Source organism: Lepidochelys olivacea, assembly GCF_965140295.1.
Source record: "Lepidochelys olivacea isolate rLepOli2 genome assembly, chromosome: 4".
Lineage (NCBI taxonomy): Eukaryota > Metazoa > Chordata > Testudines > Cheloniidae > Lepidochelys > Lepidochelys olivacea.
The window spans coordinates 131,035,526-131,049,596 of record NC_140414.1 but is presented as its reverse complement, the minus strand read 5'-3'; the positions used below and the strand labels follow the sequence as shown (position 1 = coordinate 131,049,596).

At 38.4% G+C, this 14,071-nt stretch overlaps 2 protein-coding genes across 6 annotated transcripts in view; one reads left to right on the top strand and one right to left on the bottom strand.

Annotated features, from left to right (window-relative positions):
* The window catches only part of NSD2 (nuclear receptor binding SET domain protein 2), a 151,352-nt gene extending 143,719 nt beyond the window's left edge, over window positions 1-7,633 (top strand). For all 4 annotated transcript variants that reach the window (XM_084626525.1, XM_084626523.1, XM_084626522.1 and 1 more), the window contains one exon: window positions 4,834-7,633. In XM_084626525.1, coding sequence (XP_084482651.1) covers window positions 4,834-5,102 — 269 coding nt within the window. In that variant the 3' untranslated portion in view covers window positions 5,103-7,633. The remainder of the gene's footprint in view (window positions 1-4,833) is intronic.
* LOC311519717 (uncharacterized protein) overlaps window positions 6,974-14,071 on the bottom strand; it is a 33,058-nt gene continuing 25,960 nt past the window's right edge. The window contains exon 9 of one of the 2 annotated variants that reach the window (XM_084626529.1): window positions 6,974-7,058. In XM_084626529.1, the coding sequence (XP_084482655.1) occupies window positions 6,982-7,058 (77 nt within the window). In that variant the 3' untranslated portion in view covers window positions 6,974-6,981. Of the gene's footprint in view, window positions 7,059-12,901; window positions 13,101-14,071 lie in introns of those variants that run through there. The other variant, XM_084626528.1, reaches the window with a different exon arrangement.

Below are 14,071 nucleotides of genomic sequence, written 5' to 3'. Positions count from 1 at the left end.
GCATTTCTTCTTTTTGAACGGAGTTCAGCCTGCACAGATGCTTCTTCCCATACAGCAATCAGATCCAGTGTCTCCCTTTCGGTCCATGCTGGAGCTCGTTTGCAATTCTGGGGGGACTGCATGGTCACCTGTGCTGCTGAGTTCACCACACTGACCGAACAGGAAACGAAATTCAAAAGTTTCTGGGGATTTTCCTGTGTACCTGGCTAGTGCATCGGAGTTGAAAGTCTGTTCTGAGCGGTCACAATGGAGCACTCTGGGATAACTCCCAGAGGCCAATACCGTCGATTTGCGTCTGCACTACCCCAAATTTGACCCAGCAAGGTTGATTTTAGCACTGCTCCCCTCGTCGGGGAGGAGTACAGAAGTCGATTTTAAGAGCCCTTTAAGTTGACTGAACGGGATTGGTTGTGTGGACGCATTCATTTTTAAATTGACCTAACACAGCTAAATTCGACCTAACCCCGTAGTGTAGACCAGGCCTAAGTTGATGTTCCAGCTTACGCTGCCGGGGAATTGAATACAAGATTGAACAGCTCTGGGAGGATGGTTTAGCATGATCCTACTCAACACAGTCTATCATGCAGGATGGCATTGTGAAGTTCATGTACATCTAGTTGTTCTTAGGCCCTTGAATCCATCTGGCTGCTCATGGCCACGTAACAGATCAGTTCCAGGAATTGGATATTTGTTCCTTCAGACTAGGGTGGATAAAAATCAATAATTTAAAAAAAAAAATAAAAGTGCAATTTTTTAAATTTAAATGGGATTTTTTGATTGTTATTTGAATTATAATTTTTTCTTTTTTAAAATAAGCCTGTTTGAAATGAAATCTGAATTTAATACAAATTATGTTAAAGACTAAATTTTTTATAATGTCTTAAAACATTTAAAATAAAAAATAAATATGCTGAATTCATAACCCTCTATCGAAAACTTTGAGTTATAGCCCACTTTTCTATATAAAAAAGAATTGGGGGAGGTGGGAATCTAACTGTTGACCTACTGTGCCATATTTATAAAGCTTACGTAATTTAGGGGACTTCCATTTTTGTGAGACTAGGAACTTTTGCTCCAGTCATTTTCCCTTAGACATGTTTGAACATTTTCCCAGGCTAACCTGAAATAATTAGTTTAGTTTAATTCACTAACTACAGTTAATCCCTCTATTTAGTAAATCATTTAATTGTAAATGTGAAACATATTTTGGACACATCAACTTTAAATGTTTTGATAAGAGAAGTTTTTTTGTTTAATAAAATAATTGTATATGCTGTTTTATGTGTTCAGTTGAATTCCAGTTACTGTCATAATGCAAATTATGAGCAAAATGTTAATTATCTAGTAAACAAGTAACATATCATTTACCATTTTCTAACATAATAAAAATGTACAATTAATAGGAATTTGAAAATATTAAGCTATATAATTACTTATAGTTATTTTTTTGCTAACTAAGAGGGTACACTATGTACCTGTATCTAGTGTAAAGATTCTATTTAGTTATAAATCAACATGTTTTAATGGTTATATCAACAAATGAGAATGTACTTTCTTTAGAAAATAACTGAAGTACAAATGGAAAAGTTGACTAAAATGGATGATTTAAATTGAGGCTTTCCACTTGGTGATTTAAACAGCAGATTTAAATCAATCCACCGTGCTTTGTAGGCTAATGTAGTGCCAATCTTTAAAAAAGGGAAGAAGGAGGATCCTGGGAATTACAGGCCAGTCAGCCTCACCTCAGTCCCTGGAAAAATCATGGAGCAGGTCCTCAAGGAATCAATTCTGACGCACTTAGAGGAGAGGAAAGTAATCAGGAACAGTCGGCATGGATTCACCAAGGGCAAGTCATGCCTGACTAATCTAATTGCCCTCTATGACGAGATAACTGGCTCTGTGGATGAAGGAAAAGCAGGGGACGTGTTGTTCCTTGACTTTAGCAAAGCTTTTGACACAGTCTCCCACAGTAATCTTGCCAGGAAGTTAAAGAAGTATGGGCTGGATGAATGGACTATAAGGTGGGTAGAAAGCTGGCTAGATTGTCGGGCTCAACGGGTAGTGATCAATGGCTCCATGTCTAGTTGGCAGCCGGTATCAAGTGGAGTGCCCCAAGGGTCGGTCCTGGGGCCGGTTTTGTTCAATATCTTCATAAATGATCTGGAGGATGGTGTGGATTGCACTCTCAGCAAATTTGCGGATGATACTAAACTGGGAGGAGTGGTAGATACGCTGGAGGGGAGGGATAGGATACAGAAGGACCTAGACAAATTGTAGGATTGGGCCAAAAGAAATCTGATGAGGTTCAATAAGGATAAGTGCAGGGTCCTGCACTTAGGACGGAAGAACCCAATGCACAGCTACAGACTAGGGACCGAATGGCTAGGCAGCAGTTCTGCGGAAAAGGACCTAGGGGTGACAGTGGACGAGAAGCTGGATATGAGTCAGCAGTGTGTCCTTGTTGCCAAGAAGGCCAATGGCATTTTGGGATGTATAAGTAGGGGCATAGCGAGCAGATCGAGGGACGTGATCGTTCCCCTCTATTTGACATTGGTGAGGCCTCATCTGGAGTACTGTGTCCAGTTTTGGGCCCCACACTTCAAGAAGGATGTGGATAAATTGGAGAGAGTCCAGCGAAGGGCAACAAAAATGATTAGGGGTCTGGAACACATGAGTTATGAGGAGAGGCTGAGGGAGCTGGGATTGTTTAGCCTGCAGAAGAGAAGAATGAGGGGGGATTTGATAGCTGCTTTCAACTACCTGAAAGGGGGTTCCAAAGAGGATGGCTCTAAACTGTTCTCAATGATAGCAGATGACAGAACGAGGAGTAATGGTCTCAAGTTGCAGTGGGGGAGGTTTAGATTGGCTATTAGGAAAAACTTTTTCACTAAGAGGGTGGTGAAACACTGGAATGCGTTACCTCGGGAGGTGGTAGAATCTCCTTCCTTAGAGGTTTTTAAGGTCAGGCTTGACAAAGCCCTGGCTGGGATGATTTAACTGGGAATTGGTCCTGCTTCGAGCAGGGGGTTGGACTAGATGACCTTCTGGGGTCCCTTCCTGATATTCTATGATTCTATGCTTCAGACAGTTGGTTCCAGAAGACAATGCTGACATAGCCACTCCTGGAAGATGATCACTTTCCTTGTGGTTGATAAAAACCTTGCACATTGGTTAAAAACCTTGCACAATGAACACTGATCAAGAATGTGCCCCTCCTGTGCCTGACTGTCTTGGTTGTTATGGATATGGTGCTATCCAAGGTGGGCATGGAATAGGAACTAACACAGGACTGGAAAAGACCTCCTGTGCATAATCCCATTTATAAATTTAACAAGCTCCATCTGAAAACTAGTTAGAAGCTGTTTGCCCCCACTACTCCTATTGGAAGACTACAGAAAGTCACTCCTCTGATGGTAAGAAACTTTTTAATTGCCACCTAAATTTATTCATGGCCAGTTTATAGCCATTTGCTCTTGGTTCAGTACTGTCCGTTAGCTTAAATAGCTTATCCCCTCCTGCGCTTTATCCCCCTGATAATATTTATAGAGAAAAATCCTATCCCCTCAGCCAAGGCTAAACATCCAAACCTTTTCTATCTCCTCTTGTGAGACTCACCATTCCTCTGATCATTCTACTAGCTTTTCTCTGCACCTATTCCAGTTTGAATGAATCTTTCCTGGACATGGGGAGCAGGATTGTACCCAGTATTCCAGATGAGATCTTACCAGTGCTTTGTTCAATGGCATTAATACCTCCCTATTTCTACTGAAAATAATTCACCTCATACATCCTAGGATCATATTTGCCTATTTTCTGGCCACATCATGTTGGTGGCTCATGATCATCCTGTGATCAATCAACACACCCAGGACTTTTTCCTCTTCTGTTATTTCCAACTGATTAGCCCCCAGCTTATAGCAGAAATTCTTATTCGTCCCTAAGTGCATGACTCTGAGAGAAATTCTAAACTTTCAGGAAAGTGAGCAGATGGGGACAGCAATGAATGCTGCTGAATCTTGCTTATTGCCTACTATGGTTAGAAATGACTGAGAGGTGGTTGGAGCTGTACCACATAATATCCTGAAGTAGAGTGCTGAGGACATAGGGTGTCTACAGATCCCCCCAGGACACTGCAAATGGATAGTTTCAGTGGTATCTGCATCACCTGCAATGGATATCCATGTAAGAAAATGCTCAAAGAAGAATTAATTTTCCCTACATTTAACTCTTCACCACTTGTTTATTTTTGTTTTTGGTAGTCAGAAACTTCAGAAAAGGGGAAAGAGAGATGTGCACACAGAAATGTGACACAAAAATAGATTTAGAGATGTCTGTCAGTTCGGTGCTGGAACTTCTGGGATGGATAGAGGTTTCCAGATACCACAAATTAACCAAAGCAAAAGAGCAACAGCATGGAGTTCACTGACTTTATTTGATTTCCACATGAACAGAAGTTCTCATTAGAAGGCAGAAAGCTTTTATTATATTGGACTGGAACTCAAAAGATACTGCAAGTAACCCCCTGAATAATTTATACTGATTTGACTCTGGTGCTGTTTAAGTAAAGTGGCGTCAAGTGTGCTGTTCAATGCAGTCTACTGAGCTTACCTAAAAGTACTCTACTATTTTGCTTTTAACAGAGTAATTAGTAACAGTTAAAATCTCCAGTTATATTTTTCTTATAACTATCCACTTTTTTAAAGCAAAGTCAGTATTTATCATGCAGACATAAAAACACTAAAGTTATACTTTGCCTTTTAGCAACATGAAGTTTATTCTCCTGTTAACAAAGAAAATCTCAATTTATCTAATGTTCTTCCTCTTTAATTACAGGAAAGTGGGAGTGTCCTTGGCACCACTGTGATGTTTGTGGCAAGCCTTCTGTTTCTTTTTGCCACTTCTGCCCAAATTCTTTCTGCAAGGAACACGAAGATGGGACAGTACTAAATTCTACATTAGATGGACAGTTATGCTGCTCTGAACATGTTCTTGGGGTAGATTCTGTTGAAAATCAGAAGACTGAGAAACCCCCCCAAAAATTGACCAAGTTGAAGCCTAAGAGAAAGCGAAGAAACAGATGGATGAGAGCTGAATGCAAATAATAATGAACTGCAGTTTCCACTGCCAACACTATCTTGTAGATAAGTTGTGAATAGGGCCAGGGAAGGACACAATTTTACATATATTCTGTAAAGGTTACATTTGGGTGAAAAGCATTTTTTAATCGACTGAGCCAACCACAGCAGTCTTCTGCTGCATCTGCACTGATAACGAACTATGGCATACATAGTTCAGAAATTTTTCAGGACAAACCAAACTTTTTACTCAGCATTACAGTTACACTTGAATTTTACAAATGTAAAAGGTTCCCTCCAATGTTTTTCCGTTTGGAGGCAAATTAAAATCAAACCAGGTAGGCATATAAACTTAGTTCTTGAGATAGTATTTGCCAGCCAACAGGTGTTTAAAATAGTGTATCCTTGAAAGATGTTATTAGTTCTCAAGTTGTTTTAAATAAGAAATGGCTTAGTATGCAGTCCCAAAGAGATCTGCTTGCCTTGTATTCATTGTGGAGGAAGTGCTCGAGTGCCATGCAGAACCCAGGAGAATATCTCAATATAACCACAGACTTTACAATTTGTTCTTACTCTTAACAAAATGGCTGTCTAATTGGTTTTAAATATCCTTCCACCAAGAAATATGGTGCATGGTGGAAAGAAGCACACTGTACTAGCAAGGGGAAACCTTGCAAGAGATTTTTTTTTCTATGCTCTTTTTTTTCCCTCTATTTAATTTCAGCTAAACAGAAATACACTTGATCTTGCAACACTATACAAATCCAGACTTAAGTGATATTGTCTTGCAATCAAGGCCCAATATTTAGGATAATTGTGTTTTTAATTTGTAAAAAAAGCTGTTTTTTCTCAAATTCTGTGACCATTTTTTGGTTCAGAGGCAAACATTTCTCCGCAGTTTGCAATCCAAACACTGCATCATGTTAGTGCAAAAAAACCAAAATATGAAATGGAAGTCAGTTAAATGAAAAAGCCAGAAAAAATTTAAAAGTAAAATAGACTTTAAACTAACACAAATGACCTAATTAAATATAAAATTTAACCTGATTGTGTTCCTTTTTCAACAGCTTTTATGAAAATGACTACTTGACTCAGATAGGGCAGATTACTTGAAGTCATTTCTTACTGGTTTAGGAGTTCACCACCTGGCTTTTTACAACTGCTCCATTATTTCAGCAAAGCGGTTTCAATTTTTTGACTCCCATAAGATTTTCAAAATTACAGTATACATACATACCCTATTTAGGCTAAATGGAAATTATTATAGAATTGGGGGAGGGGGAGAGGTAAAGAAAAATATCTGAAATTTTACCTACTATTTGATGCTATTTTTGTCTACTTGCGATATGGTTAAGCAATGTTACAAACAGGTTTTGACTCATGCAATCATAACTCAGCCCACATAAATGCAATGTACACTCTTATGCCCATTTAATAATTTTTATATGTTCTAGCTTAGTTTGCCTTTAATAGTGCGGAACCTCTGTGTAGCTCCTTTTTAATGAAGCATAGCTATATCATAAAAATGTATATTTTTTTCAGGGCTTGATTGCAGATCTAGCTTTAATTATTGAAATCGACAGCTGTTCCCCATATATGAAAACTTTGTGACTGTCATTTTATTAGAAAATTTTAATTGAAACAATTCTAAAATGTATCTTTACCCCATGGTGAAATCTGAAATCTTTTTATTTTTGTTTTGTGACTGAGCAACTGCTTTGTTTTTTTTAATCAAAATTTATAAACACTGTTGGAAGGTTAATTCTTCCTTTTTCAACTAATCCTTTGCTTGAAGTAACACAGTTCAATGTAGGAAAAAGTGTTACATTAGTGGTTGAGATTTTTACTTCACTTTTAACAAATCAATATACAAAGACTTGCACATGATGTAAAAATTGAAGGTTTCTCAAATTTGTTTGTGAGGAACGTTCTTTCTTCTGAGGTCCATTCTTATATTGCCAAGGCTGAAGCAGAGACAGGTACCTAAAATGAAAACCAAAAAGGTATGCTGTATATTCTTTCAGGATGGGGAAGGGAAGTTAGATATCTTTTGAAGGGGGGAGGGGAGGGAGCAAAAGCAAAAAAGTTTTTCCTGATCACTTCCAAGCAAAATGCAGGAATTTGGCATAATAAGAATGAATATTTCAATATTTGTTTTCTTTGGATAAAATAACCTGTGAGGAAAGGTTTATAAGTATACTTTTTTAAATAAGTTATTATAAAACTTACCTTGAATTCTAGTACTTTAAAATTTTTATATTGTTCATAGGTTTGTAGCTTTGTATCACCTCATTGCTGTACTAGTTCCAGTGTTGGAATAGTTGTGGTCCTGTTCCTAATGGGCAGATGTCCCCATCACAGAAACCACCATCAGAACTGGTATTAATTGTCACCATTGCAGAGACCAAAAACTGAATGATTGTGGGATCTGCCAATTTACCCTCTTGGTCAGGTTCTGAAGCACATTAGTGCAGCAGTGTGCACTGCTACCATTCATGCTGTGCTTGTCTGTGGATAAATAAAGACTTCAGTCTCCATGGCTGTCAGTTGCAACACTTTTTCAAAATTTAGAGAGTGATTTCCTGCCGTCTGTGGTTTAATCTTTCTGCTTTCTTCCCAATCCTAAATTATTTGGGCCAATAGTTACCTGCATCCCTGAGAAGAATAAACTCTAGAGCTTGCTCCTCTAGATGTTTACTTAAAGTTACTTAAATTAGTTAATTATGGAAAATCCTATTCCTTCTATTGATTACTTACTCTTGAAATTGATATCCTTTTCAAATATGGGTCAAATTCTCCCCTGATTCATATCCCATGCAACCTTACTGAGCTCAGCAGGGTTGCTTTGAATGCAGCTCAGAGTATAATTTAGTCTGTGGTTCAGTAAGATATTTTAAAACATCTTTTTTCATGAATACTTTCTACACCTTAAGTCTTAAAAAACAGACGGTCTCCTGTAAAGGGACACAAGAACCTTTAGTAGCCAACGTCTACAAAGATTGGGCATCCAGTTGTAAAGTACTCTAAATACCAATTGCAACATAAGCATGTCATGAAATTATATCAGAATGTTTACATTTCATCTCAGCCACTGAGGTGTATAAGCTAATTTTTTTCCAGTGAATTGTGCTACACTTAAGTTGGTATACAATAGGCAAATTAAAATAGGTTGTTGCTTCCTGATCAAATGAGAGACAGTATAGAAGTATGGTTTCAGTTAAACATATCAGAAGTATTTTTATACAGTCTGGAAAATATAATCAATTGAATTGCATTGCTGGTTTGTTCTATAGTTTGCATTCATGGTAAGTTTTTAGGGGCTTTTATTTTAATAATTTTAAATACTGGAGTTACTTTAGAGAAGTATTAATGGAGATATTCTATATTGCTGAGTCATTATTCCTTGACAACCCTTTGAGAAATTTCAGTGTCTTATTAAATATTAAAGTTCATTCCTAGTTATCTTATTTTTGAAATTGCCAGAATTTTTGAAATTCTTGTTTGGAAAAGTGAATATAGTGCAGGCTCTGTTCTTACCGTAATCTTTTAAAAAACAATTAAATGGTGTATATTGTGGAAATGCGTGAGTGTATTGCTGTATCAGTAAGGCTCAAAAGGACTGTGGCTTCATAATGAAAATTTATGCTTCAGGATTTTTTTTAAAAGGTTGACTGGAATTAGCACCATTTTAAGCTTTTATCTAGGTATTAGTGGTTGTGCTTTAGACTTCGCTGTTATGTCTTTCAGTTTGTTATAGGCAGAGCTGGCAGTGCAGCCCAACACTTCCCATTATAAGGAGGAATTTGCCTATTTCTGTAGTCAGTTGCTTATAACTTTGCAAAATTTTAATCATTTTCCATGCCAGGTTACTGTCAGGTTAATTTTTATATTTTTTAAGTTTCAGCAAAAATGGTCCGCTATTCCCAAGAACAAGATTAGGAAAAATTATGTTGTTTTGCCCATGTTGGAAAAAAGATTTTCACATTTTTTTCATTGAGAAATTTGCACATTCATTCTCTGGAGCAGGAACTTCAGATTGGATACGGAGGGGTAGCCTTTGTGTCAGGAATGTGCCTTTTGCTTTTCCTGTGAAAAATCACCCAAATTTGGCCAGGTCATAAGTCTTTGAAAGATTTCCTATTGCTTATGCTCAGTAGAGAGTTGTTAGAGTTTGGCAGCTAAATTCTGTGCAGATTGCATGTACTGGGCATGCTTCATCCCAGGGTTGCAGGGACTGAACAGGAGAACTACCCTGCAATTGCTCCTCGTGGCTACTGCTGTGGACCAGGCATAGGATCTGAGCAGGGAGTCCATCTCCCCTGTGCTTTCAGTGTCACCCTGCTGAGCCCAGGCACTATGGAGGAGGAATTGGGCCTATTCAAATGCAGAGGGGGGACAAGATCAGCCAGACCTGAATGGATAGAGGAAATTGGGACAAGCACCATTGAGAGAATAAGAGATTGGGGTGAGGGGGCTGATCAAGTGAGCAGTAGTGGGGAGAACTGAGATTAAATAGAGGTGGGGAGGACTAGGATTGTGAGTGGGTGGAGGGAAGGTGAGATGAGATGAGATGAGAATGGGGAAAACTGAGATTGTCTGGGCACAGAGCCTGCTGGGGAAACTAAGATGCAGAATTGCAAATAGATTTTTATGCTATGATACTTAACAACGCTGGATGCATAATGTGTACCAAAGCTCTCCAAGTTCCCAGTCCTGTTTCATGAGGTTGAATTCCTACTCTAAGGATCTGTGAAAAGCATTGTTTTAAATTTTTTCTATATTTTTCTAATACTTAAATTTGAACCAGTTCCATTTTATACCTACACAGCAATGTCAAATTGTCACCACTTTTGTTTCACATAAGTTTTTAAAGATGAAACTAGCAGTATTCAGACTCTTAAGTATATTGAGGTATTTTATACTCTGAATTGAGTACTAATACTTGAAAAAAGTGGAAAACAAGACTTGAAACAGAAAATAATTGAGCAGAATAACATTGACTATTTTCTATGTAAAACTGTTTTAAACTAGACTTTCTTACAACCCATTTGAAATGTTTATTGTATGAACTAATTCAGTATTTCAGTTACTTTCAGGATCAAGCACTTAATATGCATACCTTAAGGATTTTTCATTTCAAGGAAATGTAATAGTTGTGTAATATTGTAAGAGTAAATACACTCGTGGGGCATTTTCTGAACTTGACCATTTTTTAAAGATAGAAGAATCTTAGGACAACTAAGTATACCAACACTTCACTGGAGTTACTGTGTTGCTGCTAAGCATATTTATTTATTTTATTTATATAAAAATGCTTAGCAGTAACATAACTTTTTAAATTTATATATAATTTAAAATTAATGGAAAATTTATTTTTAGGGCTATAATATAGATCTTTGTGGCTTTGATACAAGTTAAAGGTTTTGTAACTCTTGGAAAAGAAAGGAATAATGGTAAAGGTATCTGGCCAAACTCTGCTCCAGTCAGAATGATTGTGAATTAATTGTGTGCCGATAGATAAAACTAGTGCATGTGGAATGTTGCTGTTTGATGATGGCTCTTTTGGGAAAAAATGCATCACCTGACATCCCTGGTTCCAAAGCAATTTCTCACTAAGGGGTCATTCCAGCTCCCTATAGTCCATCAAAATATTCCCATTGACTTCATTAGGAGTTGGGTCAGGCTCTAAATATGAAAAACTGTGCCTGCCTAGAACTGAAGAGCTGTAAATCTGCTCACTTATACTTAGCGGCAAAGAGTCCTGTGGGACCTTATAGACTAACAGACATATTGGAGCATAAGCTTTCGTGGGTGTAAGCTTTTTGTCGGATGTATTCACCTACAAAAGCTTATGCTCCAATACGTCCGTTAGTCTGTAAGGTGCCACAGGACTCTCTGCCACTTTTACAGATCCAGACTAACCCGGCTACCCCCGATACTTGTCACTTATACTTAGAATCCTTATTCCCATTTGCAGTGGCTAGTGTATGAAAAATCCGTACTTTTTTTATTTTACAGTGCTCCAGTGTCTGATGGGTGTACTACAGTAACACATAAACCAAGGTCTTTGCCCCAGTGAGTTTACAATCTAATTTACAATGCACTTCAGGTGGTAGAATCCAAAAATGCCTCAACTGCCCTGCTCTAATTTACTTGAAAACAGAAAAGCTCCACAGTTCCTTCCCATGTACTTGAGTCATTTGGCAATGAGTCTGGCATGCTTTCTGGCTCCTTTTCTTCCCTAGGGTAGAATTGGTGTTTTTATAGGTGTTCAGTGCCACGTTACTTCTCTGATTATATAGGAGAGGATGAGGACCCAATATAGAACCAGGCCCTTACTCCTGACTGAATTGAGCTAAATTACTTGTAAAATCTGTTCATTGACTAAAAACTGAGATGGTTAGAAGGATGCAATCAACCTATAAATTCAGTCACCAATATTTTAAAACTTAGTATTGTTAAAAGTAACACAATGTGAGAGACCAGGATGTGGGTTGTGATGACTACTGCTTGGAACAGGAGTTAATCCTAGTGGTTATTGCAGGAGTTGGTAGCCAGGAATAGAAGTCTGGGGTCAGAGCTGGAATCAGAGTTGAGGGTCAGAGCTGGGTTACCTGGAATGAGGCAAGTCTGGGTCCAGAGCAGGAAGGTTCTGGCTACAGTTCTGTACAGTTCTGGCTGGTCCTATGACAGATGTGTAGAAAGCTGCTTTCAATTACTGTAGTGCTTCCCAATGTTTTCTGAACAGACGTCTGATTGAGATGGAATGGAGGAAAGACCATCGCTACCTCCTCACACTTTAGTTGTTGTATCTGCTTCTGTCTGTCTGTTTTCTCTCTTGCTCCTGTCTTCTTATCTTGTATTTTCACCTTTTGGGTATGTGTATGTGGCCAAAAAAAAAAAAAGACTTTTCTCAGTAGTGAGTCTCAGAGCCCAGGTCAACTGACTCGGGTTCACACTTGGGGGCTAAAATATAGCAGTGTAGATATCTGGGCTCGGACTGGAGCCTGGGCTCTGAAAGCCCAAGTCAGTTGACATGGATTCTGATATTTGCGGCTATGGGTCTGTTTTTGCAGTGTAGACATACTTTTTGTTGCTCCTTCTCCCCAGTGCTATGTGCAGTTCGGTGGCTTTGAGGGTCTGCGTTGCATATAGAGCTGAGTGCCGTGAAGGAGAAAGAAATGACTGTTGGGCTGCTTGCCATATGAGGGAGCCCTATAATAGCGAGCAGCTTCTGCAGCCAGTTCCATTGGGAACTAGCAACAAACACTGGAGAGGTGTTTTTCCATAATTGCCCATCACTTTCCCTGCAGATATCCTCTCACAGGTATGGAAGACGGATGAATCTGGGATCATGCAGCTTTCTCTGCCCCACTCCTGCCTAGGGGAAACAGTCACATTTTTGGAGTGGAAGAAGAGATTCTATATGTTCTTAAGAGGAATTATGTTTGTGTTAAGTCCTGCCATGGTAGGAATAGCTAGCATATACTGTAAAGAGACCATGTTATATGATGCTACCACATGCTCACTCATGGTATTGTCTGTTGTTGAAATTGAGAGGATTGCCATGACACACACTTTTCTTCCTTCGCGGTGGGAGTGATGATGTGCAAGGATGCACCTATTCTTATTCTTGAATTAAGCCAGACCTGCACAAATCAAATCACTTTCTAAGTTTCATTTTTGTTCACATTTTTGTTAATCGGCTACAATTAAATATTTTGGCTACACAAACAAATCCCCAAGGATTAATAATGTCTTACATTCTGCCCAGACACACACTACTAAATAAATATCTGTCAAATCACCAGACATGAGAAAAGAAACTGAGAGAATGCTTGTGATTTTTACAACTCTGTACAATCCTAGCCAACTACCAGCCGGCATATACTGGTTCTGTGCGCCCAGTCACACCATAAGTTGTGTGTGGTCTCACTCCTTTTGATAGTAATGGAGATTTTAAAGTTTTCCTGCCATTTTCTTGCCTTTGTTTCAGAATTATTACAGACACAAGGAGGACTGCACCTGGAAAAATGAAGAATGAAAATTATTTTTAGGAGGGAAGGGAAAAAATGTCAGAGGTTATTTATTCTGAGCTTTATTGATAAAGCAGTCTCACACTCTGACAACTTAAGGCTTTATTTTCATTTAAATTAGTGCAAATTCATTTTGGGTAGGTATAATTTCAATTCTCATAACACAACTTTGAAGGTGCAATTCTACTATGAAAGGTGACTGTATAAAAATGATCTTATTCAAATCTCCTTTTTGATATGCAGTCTCATTGGCAGACTTTAATGACAAAATTAACTTGGCTGCTCTTTCACTGTTCTGTGCTAGTAGAAAGAGGGCTGGCTTCTATTTAACATACATCCCCAGAATTCTTTTTCTGAGTTGGTTATACGTATTCACATCTATTGAAAGACTTGGCTGAGAAATTAGTTTGACCTGCAGAATCCCTATAATCCTGTAATGAGGCACAAGGAGGAAAGAACCAAGATTGACTGATTCTAGCCTGAGTGTGCAGGATTGTCAGAAAAAAAATTACTTCTAAACTGAGCATGCTGGACACGGAAATAATTGACAGATATCAAGCTCTGCAGTGCTATTTTTAGTTGCTTTTTGGCAGAACCACACTAGAGAAACTGATCTTAATGACACATTTATGCTCCTCTGCTGTGATGCACCAACATGCTCACCCAGGGCAGAAAGATGTCCAACTTTTAGATTCTGAGTGAGCAAATGCAAGCCCGTAGTAAATGTGTGGGTTTACATCAGCTCTGAATTTGTCCCATAAACCTTTATGAAATATTCCCTAGTTCTTGTGAATTTGGTATTTTTCTATTTAGTCCTCGTTCAGGCTACTTTAACTGAGTGTTGAATGGTTTTCTTCAAAAGCATTTCTGATGGAAAAGCCCAAGAGTGGTAGGAGGTGAGGCCAACCTGGACAGTCTTTTTCACACAAGCCTTTTTTTAATATATTTTCCTGCCAAATA